The 20359-nt window shown below is 38.3% G+C and overlaps 1 protein-coding gene across 1 annotated transcript in view; it reads left to right on the forward strand.

Moving 5' to 3' along the window:
* KIFBP (kinesin family binding protein) overlaps positions 1-20359 on the forward strand; it is a 38803-nt gene that overhangs the window by 9551 nt on the left and 8893 nt on the right. Inside the window, exons 2-5 of the mRNA XM_001503642.7 lie at positions 2135-2233; positions 15915-15994; positions 16327-16510; positions 19134-19218. Of these exons, the coding sequence (XP_001503692.2) occupies positions 2135-2233; positions 15915-15994; positions 16327-16510; positions 19134-19218 (448 nt within the window). The remainder of the gene's footprint in view (positions 1-2134; positions 2234-15914; positions 15995-16326; positions 16511-19133; positions 19219-20359) is intronic.

Raw genomic sequence — 20359 nt, forward strand, 5'->3', positions numbered from 1 at the left:
CATATCTTCTTTATCCAGTCATCAGTTGCTGGGCGCTTAGGTTGGTTCCACGTCTTGGCTATTGTAAATAATGCTTCGATGAACATAGGGGTGCATGGGACTTTTGGAATTGCTGATTTCAGGTTCTTAGGGTAGATACCCAGTAGTGGGATGGCTGGGTCATAAGGTATTTCTATTTTTAACTTTTTGAGAAATCTCCATACTGTTTTCCATAGTGGCTGCACCAGTTTGCATTCCCACCAACAGTATGAGGGTTCCTTTTTCTCCACAACCTCTCCAACATTTGTCACTCTTGGTTTTGGATATTTTTGTCATTCTAACAGGTGTAAGGTGATATCTTAGTGTAGTTTTGATTTGCATTTCCCTGATGATCAGTGATGATGAGCATCTTTTCATGTGTCTATTGGCCATCCTTATATAGAAGTTATTGAAATATTTTTTAAAACAAATGTGTGATATAGTAATATATGTGCTTCTTTATTAACATATTAAATAATAATACCTAATGATGTATCTAATAACTTCCGTAATTTTAAAGTATCAAGTGAATATAAATGATATTTTGAGAGATCTGAAAATTGTAATATGAAAATCTTTTCACTTCTATGGGTCACAAAATCCAAGGTACTGTAATACTGTTGCATTTTGTTTCCTGAATTCATAATTGGAAGAAGCGCTAAATTTTAGTAGGACATAGTAAAAATAAGTTTGTGATATTTTCCCCATCCACATTCAAAGACTCTGAATTCTCTTCGTGGATATCTTGTGGGTTCATGAGCCCCAATTTAAGAACGTGCATTGAAAACTGTTTCCTTATTCTGTTCCCTTTCCTAGGGAAGTAAGCAAAAGATGGTAGAAACCCAGCCTTAGAAGTACTCTTGTGCCTGAAGGACTATCCCAAGGGATGGGAGGCAGTCTATCCCCATTGTCTAAAGGGCAGCTAGGCGTCCAGTCTTGAGTTCTGACCACCTAAATGGGCCTCCTTGCCCTGTACAGAGCTGACAAGAGTCATGTGGAAGGACACAAAGTGGCTTAGTTTTAAAAATGTTATTTAGGATATAACCTCAAATCTAATCAACTTCTTCTTAGCACCTTCATGGCAGTAGAAAGAAGTTGGTGCTGTGGAAATCTAAAGGAAGTGATCAATACAAGAAAAGATACTACAAATGAAGGATTTTTGATTGACTAGATATCATTATAAAGCTATATAATTTTAAGAACTCTGGAAAATATAAACAAATGTTTTATTGTTCAAAATAGTAAACAAGAATCTGACTTAACTGATAAGGAAGAGCATATAGCATCTTCAGATTTATCGTACCATATAATTTGAATTATCGGAATTTGTGAGCTCATCTCCCTTTCTTCAGGCTTGAACCAAACAGTAACTGCTGAGAATGCTTCATTTTTTAAGAGGTCTCTGGGGGAGATTGTAGACATTTTGAAAGCATTGTATTTTCTGACTCATCTTTGTCTCTATGTATATTAGTTATCTATTGCTATGTAACATTTTACCCGCAAATTCAGTGGCTTGAAACAACAGACTTTTATTATATCAGGAATCTAGGCATGGCTTAGCTGGTTGCGTCTGACTCTCATTAGATTGTTGGCCTGCTGGGGCTACACTTGAAGGCTTCACTCAGGGAGGATCTGATTCCAAGCTCACTCACATGGTTGTTGGCAGGATTCAGTTCCTTACAGGCTGTTCTGAGAGCCTCAGTTCCTTGCCACGTGAGTCTGTCTGTAGGGTGTCTCACAACATGGCAATTGGCTTCCCTCAGAGCAAATAAGCAAGAGGGAGCATCCAAAATGGAACCCCAGTGTTCTGTAACCTAACCTTGGAAGAAACTTTCTGTCCCATTTGCCATATTCTGTTTGTTAGAAGCAAGTCACTAAATCCAGCCCATACTTAAGGGGCAGAGGGTGTACAAGGGCACGAAAACCAGGGGGCAAGGGTCATTGCGGATCCATCTTAGCGGCTGCCTACCGCTACATGAGGACAATATTACTATGAGTAATTCATTGTTAATCAGACTCCAGTACTATTAGATAGATAAATATTGACTGAAATATGCAAGTTACTTTAATTGGGAGATTTATGTTGTTATTTATTTCTCTTTGCTTTGTTTTCCAGAATAACCTGGGTATCTTGTGGTCTGAAAGAGAAGAAATTGAAACTGCACAAGCTTACCTAGAATCATCAGAAGCACTATATAAGCAGTATATGAAGGAGGTATGTTGCATGTCAGATAAATTTTAAGGTTTGGTTGAAGCTGGTGAAGAATTGATGTTAAGAATTCTTCATTCGTAATGTTAGTATACGACTCTTCGGTATACTCAGGCCTCTCTATAGAGCTGTCTAGGTGGTCACCTAGAGTAGCTGAAATTATTTTATGTTGAAGACTTTAGGGTTCTTAAAAATAATCCTTGGATAGGGTCTAATGGCAACCTTATTCCAAATATAATTGTATAGAAAATATTATTATAAAGTTATTCTAAAATACTGATATTTGCCTATTTTCATTTATAATCTAAATTCTGTTTTGATTTCCACTGAGAATAGTAGGGCATAAAGGAAAACAAATAAGTACTTAAGCAAAATATCTGAACTCTTTGAGCCAGTGGTTCTCAGATTTCAGCATGCATGAGAATCAGCTGGAGGGCTTGCTTATTAAAGCAGAGTGCTTGCTCCCCGACTCTGATTCAGTAAGCCTGGGTTGGGGCCTGAGAATTGGCATTCTTAACAAGGTGCCAGGTGCTGCTGATGCTCGTGGTCTGGGTGCTGCACTTTGGGAACCACTGCTTCAGGGCAGTGCTTTTTTCAATGATTTTTTTTTTTTACACCTGTGAAACTTCTGAAGCGCAGTAACTTAAAACTGATTGAGCTGCTCTGGTTAAGCAGGTTAGAAGGACCCTGAGCCCAATCCACTACAGATACCTTCCTCCCTCCCCACTGGGGTAGACAAGAGAGGTACGTAGAACTTCCGGGGCCCTAGGGAACCCAGAGTGAAAACTTTTACTTTAGTGGGTCACAGCCCTACAAAGGTGAAAAACCACTGTTGCCATCCATTTCCTTAATAAATTTTACCTACTAAAAGTTGGCAGTCTGGAGGAGGCCCTACATATTTGGGGGCAAGGAGGTATATAGGAAAACTCTGTACCTTCTGCTCAGTTTTGTTGTGAACCTAAAACTTCTCAAAAACAATAGTCTATTAAAAAAAAAAGATTGGCAGTCTTCTAAAATTGAAATGGATTTCAGTTAATTTTGTTTTGAGGCTATGTGTAGCACTCCTTTAAATAACCATATGTTTTGTGATTTCTCAAATGCAGAGTTAGGAATCAATGTCTTTATGAAGTTCACCAGTGATTTATATGTTGCTAAATTCAGTGGTAAATTCTTAGTTCTCATCTTATTTGACCTATCAGTAGCATTTGGCATAGTTGATTAGTCTCTCTTCCTTGAAACACTTCTTTTACTTAGCTTCCACTTGTCTGTTTTTCGTTTTTCTCAGTCTTTGATGCTTCCTCCTTATTTCCTCAACCTCTGAACACTGGAGTACCCAGAGTTCAGTCTTTGGACGTCTATGTTGAATAAGAGTGATGATAGTGGGCATCCTTGTCTTGTTCCTGTTCTCAGAGGGGTGGCATTCAGTTTTTCCCCATTGAATATGATGTTGGCTATGGGATTGACATATATGGCCTTTATTATGTTGAGATAATTTCCTTCTATCCTCGTTTTAAGAGTTTTTATCATAAATGGCTGTTGGATCTTGTCAAATGCTCTCTGTGCATCTATTGAGATGATCATGTGGTTTTTATTCCTCATTTTGTTAATGTGGTGTATCTCATTGATTGATTTGTAGTACATTTTGAAGTCAGGGATTGTGATGCCTCCAGCTTTGTTCTTTTTTCTCAGTATTGCTTTAGTAGTTCAGGGTTTTTGGTTGCCCCATGTGAATTTTAGGATTCTTTGCTCTATTTCCGTGAAGAATGTCATTGGGATTCTGATTGGGATTGCACTGAATCTGTAGATTGCTTTGGGTAGTATGGACATTTTAACTATGTTTATTCTTCCAGTCCATGTGCGTGGAATCTCTCTCCATCTCCTTATGTCATTATCTGTTTCTTTCAATAATGTCTTATAGTTTTCATTGTATAAATACTTCACCTCCTTGGTTGAGTTTATTCTTAGGTACTTTATTCTTGTAGTTGCGATTGTAAATGGAATTGTATTCTTGAGTTCTCTTTCTGTAAGTTTATTAGAGTACAGAAATGCAGCTGATTTTTGTAAGTTGATTCTGTACCCTGCAACGTTACTGTAGTTGTTAATTATTTCTGATAGTTTTCTGACGCATTCTTTAGGGTCAGATAATGCACTTACAGGTCTTCATAAGGTCTTGGAGTCTACTCTGAGTGAGATGGGAAGGTGATTAGAGGATTCTGAGGAGAGGAGTGTTGTGATTTGATTTGCCTTTGAGCAGAGTTGAGAACAGACTGAAGAGGGCATGAGAGTAGGAAGACCAGTTAGGAGACTGCAGCAATAATCTTGGCAAGAGACGATGGCGGTTTGGATCAGGTAATAGCAATGGTCTGATTCTAGATATAATTTAAAGGTGAACCCAACAGGATCTGCTGATAGATTAGATAGAGTGTGAGAAGGAATCTTCAAGGTTTTAGGCCTCAGCAACTAGAAGAAAGAAGCTGGTGTTTACAGGAGGGAGGTGTGGAAGGGAAGGGTATCAGAAGCTCGATGTTGGACAGTAATTTTAAAGATACCTACTCCATAAACAGTGTGAATGTCAGATGAGCAGTTGGACAGACAGGTCTGGAATTAGAGAGGGACAGACTGGGGAGATAATTTTTGAGTCATCAGCATAGAGATGGTATTCAGAACAAGGGAATGAATGAGGATGGAAAGAAGAGACTACATTTTCTTTCTTATTCTATATTTGAGCAATTTTATGGGAAAAAAGAATCACTTAATACGACAAATACAACAAATATTTAACTATTATTACCTTGGAAGCCAGGATGGTAGAGTAGAAAGAACAAGAGTTTGGGGTCAGACAAACCATGTTTAAATCCTGATTCTGTCGCGTAGTGTATGTTAACCTCACCAAATCTCAAATTCCTTACCTATAAATGGCAGTAACAGTACCCCCTTCATAGAATTTTTGTGAGTATAAAATGTATCCTACTTAAGCAGTCAATAAATACTAGTTTTTATTAGTTACATCTTCTAAAACTAAAATGTTAGTTTTTATTAGTTATATCATCTAGTTCCTCTGTCCATAGATGTGCGGTTTTATTTCTGGGCTTTCAGTTCTGTTCCGTTGATCTGTGTGTCTGTTTTTGTATCATACCATGCTGTTTTGATCCCTATGGCTTTGATTTGTGGATGTTGAACCATCCCTCTGTCCCTGATATAAATCCCACTTAATCATGATGTATGATCTTTTTGATGTATTGCTGTATTCGGGTTGCCAACATTTTGTTGAGGATTTTTGCATCTATCTTCATCAGCAATATTGGCCTGTAGTTTTCCTTTTTTGTGTTGTCCTTGTCAGGCTTTGATATCAGAGTGATGTTGGCCTTGTAGAATGTGTTAGGAAGTGTTCCATCTTCCATAATATTTTGGAATAGCTTGAGAAGGATAGGTACTAAATCTCTGAAAGTTTGGTACAATTCCCCATGGAAGCTGTCTGGTTCTGGGCTTTTATTCTTTGGGATGCTTTTGATTACTGTTTCAATCTCTTTCCTTGTGATTGGTCTATTCAGATTCTCTATTTCTTCTTGGTTCAGCTTTGGGAGGTTGTAAGAGTCTAAGAATTTATCCATTTCCTCTAGATTGTCCATTTTGTTGGCATATAGCTTTTCATAGTATTCTCTTATAATCCATTGTATTTCTCTGGTATCCCATTGTTATTTCTCCTTTCATTTCTAATTTTACTTATCTGAGCTTTCTCTCTTTTTTCTTTGTAAGTCTGGCTAGAGGTTTGTCAATTTTGTTTATCTTCTCAAAGACCAGCTCTTTGTTTCATTGATGCTTTCTATTGCCTTTTTTGTTTCAATAGCATTTATTTCTGCTCTGATTTTTATTATTTCTCTCCTTCTGCTGACTTTGGGCTTTGTTTGTTCTTCATTTTCTCCTTCAATTAGGAGTAGTTTGAGATTGCTTATTTGGGCTTTTTCTTGTTTGTTAGGATGAGCCTGTATTGTGATGAATTTCCCTCTTAATATGGCTTTTGCTTCATCCTATATGAGTTGGTGTGGTATGTTTTCATTTTCATTTGTCTTCAGATATTTTTTGATTTTTCCTTTAATTTCTTCAATGGTCCATTGGTGGTTCAATAGCATGTTGTTTAGTCTCCACATCTTTGTCCTTTTTTCAGCTTTTTTCTTGTAATTAATTTCTAGCTTCATAGCGTTGTGATCAGAAAAGATGCTTGTTATTATTTCCATCTTCTTAAATTTATTGAGGCTTGCCCTGTTTCCCAACATATGGTCTATTCTTGAGAATATTTCATGCGCTCTTGAGAAGAATGTGTATTCTGCTGTTTTTGGATGGAGTGTTCTATATGTATCTATTGAGTCCAACTGGTTTAGCTTTTCATTTAATTCCACTGTTTCCTTGTTGATTTTCTGTCTGGATGATCTATCCATTGATGTGAATGGAGTGTTGAGGTCCCGTACTATTATTGTGTTATTATTCATGTCTTCTTTTAGGTTTGTCAATAGTTGCTTTATGTACTTTGGTGCTCCTGTGTTGGGTGCATAGATATTTATAAGTGTTATATCTTCTTGGTGGAGTGTCCCTTTGATCGTTATATACTGCCCCCTTTGTCTCCCTTTACCTGTCTTATCTTGAAGTCTACTTTGTCTGACATAAGTATTGTGACATCTGCTTTCTTTTGTTTGCCATTAGCTTGGAGTATCATCTTCCATCCCTTCACTCTGAGCCTGTGTTTGTCATTGGAGCTGAGATGTGTTTCCTGGAGGCAGCATATTGTTGGGTCTTGTTCTTTAATCCACCTCTCCACTCTGTATCTTTTTATTGGAGAATTCAATCCATTTACGTTTAGGGTGATTATCAATATATGAGAGCTTAATGCTGCCATTTTATCACTCATTTTCCAGTTCTCCTGCACTTCCCAAGTCTCTTGTCCTGTGTATTTTGGTCTGCCAATCGAGTTATGTAGTTTTATGTTGTGTTTCTTTGTTTTCTCCTTATTTATTATTTGTGAGTCTGTTCTGCTTTTTTGTTTAGTTCTTATCCTGAGGTTTGTATTCAAAATCTCATGGATGATATAGTCCCTTTTCTGATGGCCTCTACTTTCCTTAGACTAAACCGATTCAGTCCCTTTCTTCCTCCCCTCCTAAGTTGTTTTTCTCACATCTTATTGCATCTTCTGTTATGAGTTTCTGGTTAAAATGACAAGATTATCTTTGTTTTTGGTATTTTCCTTCCTTTTGTCTTTAATACTATGCTTGAGTATTTGCTAACCTGTTCTGATTCTGTCTGCCTATTTACCACCTTACTCTGTGCTTTGTAACCCCTTTATCCCCCCCCCTTTTTTTTTTTCAGGTATGAGGGCCTTCTTGAGGATTTCTGTAGGAGGGGCCTTGTGGGTACAAACTCCCTTAGCTTATGTTTGTTTAGGAAAAGTTTTATTTCTCCATCACATCTGAAGGATATTTTTGCTGGATAGAGTATTCTTGGCTGAAAGTTTTTGTGCCTCAAATATTTGAATATGTCATTCCAGCCTTTCCTAGCCTGTAAGGTTTCTGCAGAGAAATCTGCTGAAAGCCTGATGGGACTCCTTTGTGGGTTATTTATTCTGCCTTGCTGCCCTTAATATTCTTTCTTTGTCATTCAGTTTTGCCAGTTTCACTACTATATGCCTTGCAGTAGGTCTTTTTACAGTGACATATTTAGGAGATCTGGCAGTCTCTTCCACGTGGATTTCCTTTCCTAGGTTTGGGAAGTTCTCTGGTATTATTTCTTTGAACAAGCTTTCTACTCCATTCTCCTTCTTGAATACCTATAATTCTTATGTTGCATTTTCTAATTAAGTAGGCTATTTCTTGGAGACCTTCTTCAGTTCTTTTTCATCTTAGTTCTCTCTCCTCCTCTGTCTGGAGCATTTCAACATGTCTATCTTCGATGATGCTGTTACATTCCTCTATGGTGTCCACTTGAGTGTTCAGGGAATCCATCTTTTGTTTTATTTCTTCCATTGTGTCTTTCATCTCTAATATTTCTTTTTTTTTTTTTTAAGATTTTATTTTTCCTTTTTCTCCCCAAAGCCCCCTGGTACATAGTTGTGCATTTTTAGTTGTGGGTCCTTCTAGTTGTGGCATGTGGGATGCCGCCTCAGCATGGCCTGATGAGTGGTGCCACATCTGTGCCCAAGATTCGAACTAGTGAAAGCCCGGGCCGCCGAAGCAGAGTGCACGAACTTAACCACTTGGCCATGGGGCTGGCCCCCTGATCTCTAATATTTCTGATTGATTCTTCTTTATACTTTCAGTCTCTTTTGTGAAGTAGCTCCTGAACTCATTGAATTATTTCTCTACATTCTCTTTTACCTCGTTTTTTGATGATAGCTGTTTTGAATTCTTTGTCACTTAGATTACATATTTCTGCATCTTCAGGACTGATTTCTGGGTACATGTCATTTTCCCTCTGGTCTGGAGATCTAATATAATGTTTGATATTGCTAGAGGGAGTGGCTCTGCTTTCTCACATCCTGTTGTTATTTGGTTGCAGTTACCATCTATTGCCACTGGGTGGGGGTCAAGAGCCGTGTATTCTGAGCTGTCTTCAGCCGAAATCCCAGGGGCTGGAGCTGGGCTGAACAGGTGGGAGGAGGGGCGCTTTCTCCTGCGTCCTCTCAGGGTTTTCTCCCTCTGCTCTCTCTGTCTGCTGTCCTGAGGTGTTGGCTTGATAAAGTCACCCTCTGTGAAAGCTTTTGCCCCAGTAGAGGGCTTCCCTCTAGGCTGCAAGGGCCCTTGGGAGTCCTTGATGTTCCCACGAATGAATGTCCTCTCCCCTGTTCCTTTCCTCTTGGAGGCTGCCCGCAGTCCCTGATTGCAGTCTTTAGAGGAAGGAGTGAAGTTCTCTCTTACCCTGTTCTACCTCCTTCAAGGGGGGCTCCAGCCTCTCCGCCCTCCATTATCTGGCTGCATGGGTCTCTCCAGCATTTTTGTGTTGTATTTTGATGTCCTCTGTTGGAGTATAAACGTTCTTTTCGTTGTATATTGGAGGGGAAAGATTACAGGAAAACTCACTCCACTATGATGCTGATGTCACTCAAGTAGTTCTCTTCCTTTGGAAGACTTAAGATGGGATTATAAGTGATTTACACCTATATTCATTGAATCCTCATAACAACCTTATGAGGTATAGGTACTGTTATTATCCTTATTATATAGATGAGGAAACAGAAGCACAAGAGATTGGGTGACTTGCCCAGGGCAATAAACAATGGAATCACTGGTTTTAGTGTCCCTGTATTGAAAGAAGATAATCTATATACTCTTCTTGTTCCCTTGAGAAAATATTAGAATAAATATTAAAAACTTTGATTTTCATTAGTGGTCAGTTTAGAAGAAGGATGTATACATTTTTCCTATTCGTCATGCTTATGTAAGTTTTTAAAAGAGCTTTTTTTTTTTAACTAGACAAAATTAAGACTTACAATACTTAAAATTACACATCTCTAAAAGCAAGTTGGTGGATTTCTTTTAAGCATGCTTGAATTCACCTGCAACAGCAGTTGAAATTTTGTCAATTGTGAGCTTGTAGGCAATCTTTTTTTATTTGTTTGACTCTTAGATTTTGTGGTTAAGAAAATTCCTGGGTAACATGAAAATGAACTGGTAAAAAAAAGTAGTATATTGGGCTTTTAAAATGTGATTTCTCCAAGGACTGGGGCTGGGTGGAGCTCCAGAGGCCAGCCCTGCAGCCCGGAGGGGAAGCTCCAGAGTTCTGCCTGGGCAGCAGACAAAACTCTCTGTCTGCTATTAGCAGAGGGGCTACGCCCAGCATCCACAATACCGGGAGGGTCCCGGAGAGGAGAATATCAGGCAGGGCAGCAGCTGACTGACCAGCTACCACTGAAATCGGGATCTCTGGCTATCCTCCAGACAGGGCAAAGGGCTCCCCGAGTTCCTGGGGAACAGGACTGGGGCTGGGTGGAGTTCCAGCGACCCAGCTCCGTAGCCTAGGGGGAAATCCTACAGGCTCACAGCAGCCTCAGCGAAAGCCTCTGCACAGCACTAGTAGAGAGCACCCAACCGGCAGCCACAAGGCTGGAAGACCCTGGGACAAAAGTAGCATAGCTAGGTGAGCTAACCACAGACTGTAGAAGATGCCAATAGCTCTGCTGCGACCCATAGTGGACAAGTGAGATTTTGTGGGTGCCAACAGTGACGGAGCGGCAAATATAAGTGATCCTACCCCTGGCCACTGGAAAAGCCCATAACACCGTTGCAGACCCCAAGGAGGGAGCACGTCTAGGTGGGCTGCAACAGTAGGCACCATCAGTCTGAAGCCCCCCCGTGACGGCCCCCATGACAGAAGAGGGAATCCAAAGGACCACTGTGACTACAAGGAGGGGCCCAGGCCTGGTTAGCAACTGCGGATAGAGTTCCTGGTTGGTGCAGTATAAACAGCTGCTCCCCCACCACAGCAGCAGAAACAAGTGAAAGGAGCAACTAAACTCTATCTCTATGCGGAGGCACAAATCAACAACATCAAGCAATGTGAAAAAATACATTAAATCTCCAGAACAGAAGGAAAATAACAAATACACAGAAAACAGTCCCAAAGAAAATGAGATATATAACCTAAATTATGATGACTTCAAAACAGCCATCATTAAAATACTCAATGAATTAAGAGAGAATTCAGATAGACAACTCAACGAGTTCAGGAGCTATGTCACAAAAGAGTTTGATACAATAAAGAAGAACCAAACAGAAATACTGGAAATGAAGAACACAATAGAGGAGATTAAGAAAAATCTAGATGCACTGAACAGTAGGGCCGATAATATGGAGGAAAGAATTAGCAATTTGGAAGATGGCAATATAGAAATGCTGCAGGCAGAGGAGGAGAGAGAAGTAAGACTAAAAAGAAATGAAGAAACTCTCCGAGAATTATCAGACACAATTAGGAGATGCAACGTAAGGATTATAGGTATACCAGAGAGAGAAGAGAAGGAGAAAGGGGCAGAAAGCCTATTCAAAGAAATAGTGGCTGAGAACTTCCCAAATCTGGTGAGAGAGATGGATCTTCAGGTGACAGAATCCAATAGATCTCCAAACTTTATCAATGCAAGAAGACCAACCCCACGGCATATAGTACTGAAGCTAGCAAAAGTCAACGACAAGGAGAAAATACTAAGGACAGCCAGGCAAAAGAAACTAACCTACAAAGGAACCCCCATCAGGCTATCAGCAGATTTCTCAGCAGAAACTTTACAGGCTAGAAGAGAGTGGAATGATATATTCAAAAATCTGAAGGACCAAAACCTACAGCTGAGGATTCTCTACCCAGCGAAAATATCCTTCAAATACGATGGAGAAATAAAAACTTTCCCAGATAAACAAAAGTTAAGGGAGTTCATTGCCACAAAACCTCCTCTTCAGGAAATCCTCAGGAAAACCCTCATTCCTGAAAAATCAAAAAAAGGAAAGGGGCTACAAAACCAAGAGCAGAGGAGATAAGTAGAAGAACAACAACAGAGAGTAGCAGCTCTTCATCAAAACAGATTAAACCATGGGACGAGAAACAAAGGAAATTGAAGAAAACCGGAAAACAAGACATAAAATGGTAGTGGTAGGCCCCCACATCTCAATAATCACTCTAAATGTAAATGGATTGAACTCCCCAATCAAAAGACACAGAGTGGCAGGATGGATCAAAGAACAAGACCCAACAATATGCTGCCTCCAGGAAACACACCTCAGCCCCAAAGACAAACACAGACTCAGAGTGAAGGGATGGAGAACAATACTCCAAGCTAATAATGAACAAAAGAAAGCAGGTGTCGCTATACTAATATCAGACAAGGTAGACTTCAAAGCAAAACAGATAAAGAAAGACAAAGAGGGACAGTATATAATGATAAAAGGGACTCTCCACCAAGAAGACATAACACTTATAAATATATACGCACCCAACACAGGAGCACCAAAATTTGTAAAGCAACTCTTAATAGAACTAAAAGAAGACATCAACAACAATACAATAATAGTAGGGGACCTCAACACACCATTAACACCAATGGACAGAACATCCAGACAGAAAATCAACAAGGAAATAATAGAATTAAATAAAAAATTAGACCAGATGGACTTAATAAATATATATAGAACACTTCATCCAAAAACAGCAGGTTACACATTTTTCTCAAGTGCACATGGAACATTCTCAAGGATTGACCATATTTTGGGAAACAAAGCAAACATCAGTAAATACAAGAGAGTTGAAATAATATCAAGCATCTTTTCTGATCATAACGCTATGAAACTAGAAATCAACTACAAGAAAAAAGCAGAGAAGGGTGCAAAAATGTGGAGACTAAACAACACGCTTCTGAACAAACAATGGATCATTGAAGAAATTAAAGAAGAAATCAAATATTATCTGGAGACAAATGAAAATGAGAACATGACATACCAAATCATTTGGGATGCAGCAAAAGCAGTCCTAAGAGGGAAATTCATCGCAATACAGGCTCACCTTACTAAACAAGAAAAAGTTCACATAAGCAACCTCAAACGACACCTAACAGAACTAGAAAAAGAAGAACAAACAAAGCCCAGAGTCAGTAGAAGGAGGGAAATAATAAAAATAAGAGCAGAAATAAATGATATTGAAACAAAAAAGACAATAGAAAGGATCAATGAAACAAAGAGTTGGTTCTTCGAAAAAATTAACAAAATCGACAAACCTTTAGCCAGACTCACCAAGAAAAGAAGAGAGAAATCGCAAATAAATAAAATTAGGAATGAGAGAGGAGAAATCACAACAGATACCAATGAAATACAAGGGATCATAAGAGAATACTATGAAAAACTATATGCCAACAAATTGAACAACCTGGAAGAAATGGACAAATTCCTAGGCTCCTACAATCTCCCCAAACTGAATCAGGAAGAAATGGAGAATCTGAATAGGCCAATCACAAGTAAGGAAATAGAAACGGTAATTAAAAACCTCCCCAAAAATAAGAGTCCAGGACCAGACGGCTTCTCTGGAGAATTCTACCAAACATTCAAAGAAGACTTAATACCTATTCTTCTCAAACTGTTCCAGAAAATTGAGAAAGATGGAGTACTCCCTAACACATTCTGTGAAGCCAACATCACTCTGATCCCCAGACCTGACAAGGACAACACAAAGAAGGAGAACTACAGGCCGATATCACTGATGAACATAGATGCAAAAATCCTCAACAAAATTTTGGCAAACCGAATACAGCAATACATCAAAAAGATTATACACCATGATCAAGTGGGATTTATACCAGGGACACAGGGATGGTTCAACATCCGCAAGTCAATCAATGTGATACACTACATCAACAAAATGAAAAACAAAAACCACATGATCATCTCAATAGATGCTGAGAAAGCATTCGACAAGATCCAACACCCATTTATGATAAAAACCCTCAATAAAATGGGTATAGAAGGAAAGTACCTCAACATAATAAAGGCTATATATGACAGACCCACAGCCAACATCATACTCAATGGACAAAAATTGAAAGCCACCCCTCTGAGGACAGGAACAAGACAAGGGTGCCCACTTTCACCACTCCTATTCAACATAGTACTGGAGGTGTTGGCCAGAGCAATTCGGCAGGAAAAAGAAATAAAAGGAATCCAAATAGGTAACGAAGAAGTAAAACTCTCGCTGTTTGCAGACGACATGATCTTATATATAGAAAACCCCAAAGAATCCATAGAAAAACTATTAGAAATAATCAACAACTACAGCAAAGTAGCAGGGTATAAAATCAGCATACATAAATCAGTAGCATTTCTATACACTAACAATGAGCTAACAGAAAAAGAACTCAAGAACTCAATCCCATTCACAATCAGAACGAAAAGAATAAAATACCTTGGGATAAACTTAACCAAGGAAGTGAAGGATCTATACAATGAAAACTACAAGACTTTCTTGAAAGAAATTGATGACGACATAAAGAGATGGAAAGACATTCCATGCACATGGATTGGAAGAATAAACATAGTTAAAATGTCCATACTACCTAAAGCAATCTACAGATTCAATGCTATCCCAATCAGAATCCCAAGAACATTCTTCACAGAAATTGAACAAAGAATCTTAAAATTCATATGGGGCAACAAAAGACCGCGAATTGCTAAAGCAATCCTGAGCAAGAAAAACAAAGCCGGCGGAATCACAATCCCCGATTTCAAAACATACTACAAAGCTACAGTAATCAAAACAGCATGGTACTGGTACAAAGACAGGTTCACAGATCAATGGAACAGAGTTGAAAGCCCAGAGATAAAACCACACATCTATGGACAGCTAATCTTCGACAAAGGAGCAGAGGGCCTACAATGGAGAAAAGAAAGTCTCTTTAACAAATGGTGCTGGGAAAACTGGACAGCCACATGTAAAAGATTGAAAATTGACCATTCTTTTTCACCACACACCAAAATAAACTCAAAATGGATCAAAGACCTAAAGATTAGGCCTGAAACAATGTCTTCTGGAAGAGAATATAGGCAGTACACTCTTTGACATCAGTTTTAAAAGAATCTTTTCAGACACTATAACTCCCCAGTTGAGGGAAACAATAGAAAGAATAAACAAATGGGACTTCATCAGACTAAAGAGCTTCTTCAAGGCAAGGGAAAACAGGATTGAAACAAGAAAACAGCCCACTAATTGCGAAAAAATATTTACAAGCCACTTATCCGACAAAGGGTTAATCTCCATAATATACAAAGAACTCACACGGCTCAACAACAAAAAAACAAACAACCCGATCAAAAAATGGGCAGAGGACATGAACAGACATTTCTCAAAAGAAGATATGAATATGGCCAATAGACACATGAAAAGATGTTCATCATCGCTAATCATCAGGGAAATGCAAATCAAAACTATACTAAGATATCACCTTACACCCGTTAGATTGGCAAAAACATCCAAAACCAAGAGCGACAAATGTTGGAGAGGTGGTGGAGAAAAAGGAACCCTCATACACTGTTGGTGGAAATGCAAACTGGTGCAGCCACTATGGAAAACAGTATGGAGATTTCTCAAAAAGTTAAAAATTGAAATACCCTATGACCCAGCCATCCCATTACTAGGTATCTATCCTAAGAACCTGAAATCAGAAATCCCAAGAGTCCCTTGCACCCCTATGTTCATCGCAGCATTATTTACAATAGCCAAGATGTGGAACCAACCTACATGCCCAGAAACTGATGATTGGATAAAGAAGACGTGGTATATATATACACAATGGAATACTACTCAGCCATAAAAAAAGACAAAATTGGCCCATTCACAGCAACGTGGATGGACCTCGAGAGTATTATGTTAAGCGAAATAAGCCAGTCAGAGAAAGATGAACTCTGTATGACTCCACTCATAGGTGGAAGTTAGTATATTGACAAGGAGATCTGATCGGTGGTTACCAGGGAAAAGGGGGGGTGGGGGGAGGGCATAAAGGGGGAAGTGGTGTACCCCCAACATGACTAACAAAAATGTACAACTGAAATCTCACAAGGTTGTAATCTATCATAACATTAATAAAAAAAAAAAAAAAAAAAGTGTGATTTCTCCAGTTCCTCCAGAGGAGGGCGCTTGGTGTTCACAGCAAAATTTTAGTGTTGTTTTTCTTTAATTTTAGATTGGGAGTCCTCCTCTTGATCCTACTGAGCATTTTCTTCCTGAAGAAGAGAAACTTACTGAACAAGAGAGATCAAAAAGGTGAGTAGGTCTAGAAACCAGCCTTCACAGGTATTTCCACATAGTGTAGATAAGATGATTGTTCAAAAAAGCACAAATGTTTTCTCTTTCAAATGCTCATAAAGGTTGTAGAATGTGGATTCTGACATGGATTAAAACCTCCAGTTGCTACATGCTAGCTATGTGTTCAAATCTGATACCTGTTCAAATCTGAGGCTCAGTTTCCTTATCTGTCAAATAGATAGAATGACCGTACCCAACTGAAAGGGTTGGTGAGAGGATCAAGATAAATATATATGACAGTCCTTATAAATTATAAACCATTATGCAAATATTAATTTTTTTCTTCATAGATTTGAGAAGGTTTACACTCATAATCTCTATTACCTGGCTCAAGTCTACCAGCATATGGAAATGTTTGAGAAGGCTGCTCATTATTGCCACAGTACCCTAAAACGCCAGCTTGAACACAATGCCTACCATCCCATGGAGTGGGCTATTAATGCTGCTACCTTGTCACAATTTTACATCAATAAGGTAAGCTTCTTGAAGTAGTTGTCTAACAAAGTTACTGATAGGGTGCATAAAAATAGAAGCAATAGTACCTTGACAAGGTTGCCTTTTAAAAACAGGTAGCTTGTATTTTATGATGTAAATTGGACAGAAAAATGCAGCCCAATTTGCTAGTGGAGTAAAATTTTGTAGCTTTTTGTTGCATTAATCCTTTTGAATCTTAAAATACTGAGTTTTATCCTTGTCTTGTTGCTAGCCCCTAAAATTATGTGTTACCTAAGACCAATTCTTTTTTGATATAGGCAAGTTATCTCAATTCATTTTAGTGAGATGTTACCTTACATTGCAGATTTTATCTTGTAGATATAACTTTATCTTTAAACAGTGGTAATCTGGTAGCTATGAGAATTTGTCTGAGGAAGCTGACTGTTAAATGTGGGCTTTGATAAAAGCATGTGACGCATTTCAGTTGTTCTTTAGAAGTAACTCTGCAATAATTTTTCTATATCGGAAATATCTCTGCTCAGTTCCCGGTCTTTATGATGTCCTTCTCCTGGAATATTACACAGGGACAGATCTGAGCTTCTTAGTTGTTTTCAGAGTCATGTTGGTGGACTCTTAATTGACCTATTTATTCCTTTAGTCCTTAAGAGTTTTTAATGCTAAAACACTTTTAAGCCATGTTTCCTAGCCAGATTTGCTGTTAATCCTGAGTAAGATAGCTCAGCAATAGAAATTACTTTCATTTGTGTTTCTGATTCACAAACCTCTCTGAAATTTTGGTAATTCTTTGCTTATCAGAGTTCCTTCTCAGATCTCTCTGGTTGCCTGCTGTCGTATCCTTACTGGGCCTTTATCCTTTCTCAGCTTTTTCTTAGTGCTGGTTCTGTAAATGTGCCCTATGTTTAAAGTATTGTCCCACAGAATTTCATTCAGAAAAGCTATTAGCAGGAGAGAAAGGGCTGTGGTGACTGCAGCATCGCTTCTAGGACTTTGGTCTAAGATCAAGCGTGTAAGTAATGCTACTGCGTATGTCAGAGCATTCAGTTAAATCTAACTCTCATGAATCCATGTCATTGTGGTCATCATCAAAAAGTGTTATGTGGTTGCCTCTGCTTGTGGCACCTTTTTTATAGCTTCTGGAGGCCCCTTGTTTTGTTTAGCAACTTTAAAATTATATATTCTCTGTGATTTTAATTAACACTTAAAACTCCATGGATATCAATAGTACTAAGAAAATTAGATGCTAATTTACTGCATAATTAAAAATTTAAAGTTGTTAAGCATTGCTTATGGGAGCATGCAGTAATTTTCATGAGTACCTCCCCCACCCTGCGCTTTTATTTTTTTACCAAAATGTTTTATAAGTTTTTGTTACAGCTAGCTAAGTTATATTGCAGAAAGATTTGAACCATGTTTTTAAAAAATGCAATTTTCATTTATATCACTGTCATCTTCATGTGGTTCCAGTCATGAGTTTTTGCACTTGGAGAGTCCCTACCTTGCAGGGGCTAAAGTCCCACATTTACCAGCCACCTACAGGGCACAGGGCACTCACTGTGTTAGCAGTGGTTGCTCACAGGGAGCCAATCTGGACAAAGCTGAAGTGATGGTGATGTGTAAGGGGTTGTTGAGGGACAATTAGGGCTTCTTTATGTAAGCTAACTTTCTTTTGGTTTTCAAGGTTTAACACCAACGTTTTGATCCATAGGTGTTGCTGGGCTAATACTACATATGGTCCCCAGCTATTGTGAGGATGGCTTCTGAATTTGCCGTAATGGAGAGATATATTTAATGCTGAGATTTTAAAGTCATAGCCAACCATTAAAATCTTAGCAAAGTCAAGTATTACTAACATGAAGTAGAGATTGTCTTTAATGAGGGTGGCTTCTGACTAAAAGCTGGACTTTAACTTTGTGCTTCTGCTGGGTGGTCCTGTGACTTAACGTGACAAATGCAAAGTGTTTATATGAACAAGGAGATCTTCTCCAAGTGTTTGAGAATTTACCATGCCCAGATTTGAATGATGAAGGCTTCAAGTGTGTTGGTAGAGCAGTTCCATAAAGTTTGTCTGTGGAAATCTGTTGACTTCAAAACTGGGTAGGAAACCTCACTATATGTAAATTCCACAGATTTTAGGACACAGGAATCTCTTCCTATCAAAATTTATCCTTTTTGCCTTTGGATGGTAGATGAAAAAGGGACCTCTAAACCTAAAGAAATAAATTAAACCTTAAAGCCTCTGACAGAATGTAAATGGTTTAAGAATTTATCGTTCATGGAACTTTAGCTGTTTAGACTGAAGCTGAGAGACCGAGGCGCTTTGAGTGAGGGTGGCAGCCCTTGTACACTCAGTGATTACTGGAGGAAAGCTAACTTGCAGTCAGCACTTGTCTTTCTGCCAGTTTGGATTAACATTAAGAGTTTGGGGGCATTGTCATTTTAATCCTTGACGTAGTTTTTTAACCAGATAATACTACAATGTGTCTTAAATACCTTCTTAGTGTTCAGCAACCACACAGGGTCTCCTTAGTAGTGATTTTACCTGACTTTATAGCTTTTCCCTTATTAAAAGACTTTATGCAAATATCAGTTGCAAATAAGGCTATGTAATAACTGCATTTACTCTTGTCTTTTTCCTCACCAGCTGTGCTTTATGGAGGCGAGGCACTGTTTATCAGCTGCTAATGTCATTTTTGGTCAAACTGGAAAGATCTCAACCACAGAAGACAGTAAGTTTATGTGTGTATGCTTTGCTATACAGCTTTTATAAAACTTTATTTTTTAATAATTTTAAACTTTAGAAAGTTCAAAACCAGAACAAAAAACTACCATATGCCCTTCTAAATTCATTAATTTTTAATATTTGCAATCACGTTTTTTTTTCTGAACCATGAGAGAAGATTGCGGATATTAGGCTTCTTTACCCCTTTAGACTTCAGTGTGTGTTTCCTAGGAATAAGAATATTTTCTTACATGGTCATAGAACAGGAAATATAACATTGATATAATTCTTTTATCTATAATGCATATTTCTGTTTCGTTAGTTGTCCCCATAATGTCCTTCATAGCAATTGTTTTCTAGTACCAGAGTATCCAGTTCAAGATTGCATATTGTGTTTAGCTGTCACAGTTCCTCAGCCTTTCTTTCTCTTTCGTCACATGGACATTTTTGAAAAATACAGGCCAATTATTTCATAGAATTTCCATCAATTGGTGTTTGATGTTTCCTTATGCTAAGATTCAGATTATACATTTTGGTTAGACTACTACCTAAGTGATGTGTCCAAAAATCTAGCTTTTTTTCTAATAGTGTTTTATTTAGTCTTAAAAATCACAATTAACCTGTGTATTTGAGCAAATCAAAACTACAATAGAATATCACCTCACACCTGTCAGGATGGCTATTATCAAAAAGACAGGAAATAACAAGTGTTGGAGAAGTGTGGAGAAAAGGGAACCCTTATGCACTTTGGGTAGGAATGCAGACTGGTGCAGCCACTGTGAAAACAGTATGGAGTTTCCTCAGAAAACTAAAAATAGATCTACCATATGATCCAGCTATCCCACTTCTAAGTGTTTATCCAAAGAAAATTAAAACACTAACTTGAAAAGATATCTGCATCCCCATGTTCATTGAAGCATTATTTACAGTAGCCAAGACATGGAAACAACCTAAGTGTCCATCAACGGATGAATGGATAAAGAAAATGTGGTACATATACAGTGGAATATTATTCAGCCATACAGAGAAGGAAATCTTTAGAGGAAGATACAAACTTCCAGTTATAAAATAATTAAGTTATGAGGATGTAATGTACAGCATGGTGAATATAGTTAATAATACTGTATTGCATATTTGAAAGTTGCTAA

This window comes from Equus caballus, chromosome 1 (genome assembly GCF_041296265.1).
Source record: "Equus caballus isolate H_3958 breed thoroughbred chromosome 1, TB-T2T, whole genome shotgun sequence".
Lineage (NCBI taxonomy): Eukaryota > Metazoa > Chordata > Mammalia > Perissodactyla > Equidae > Equus > Equus caballus.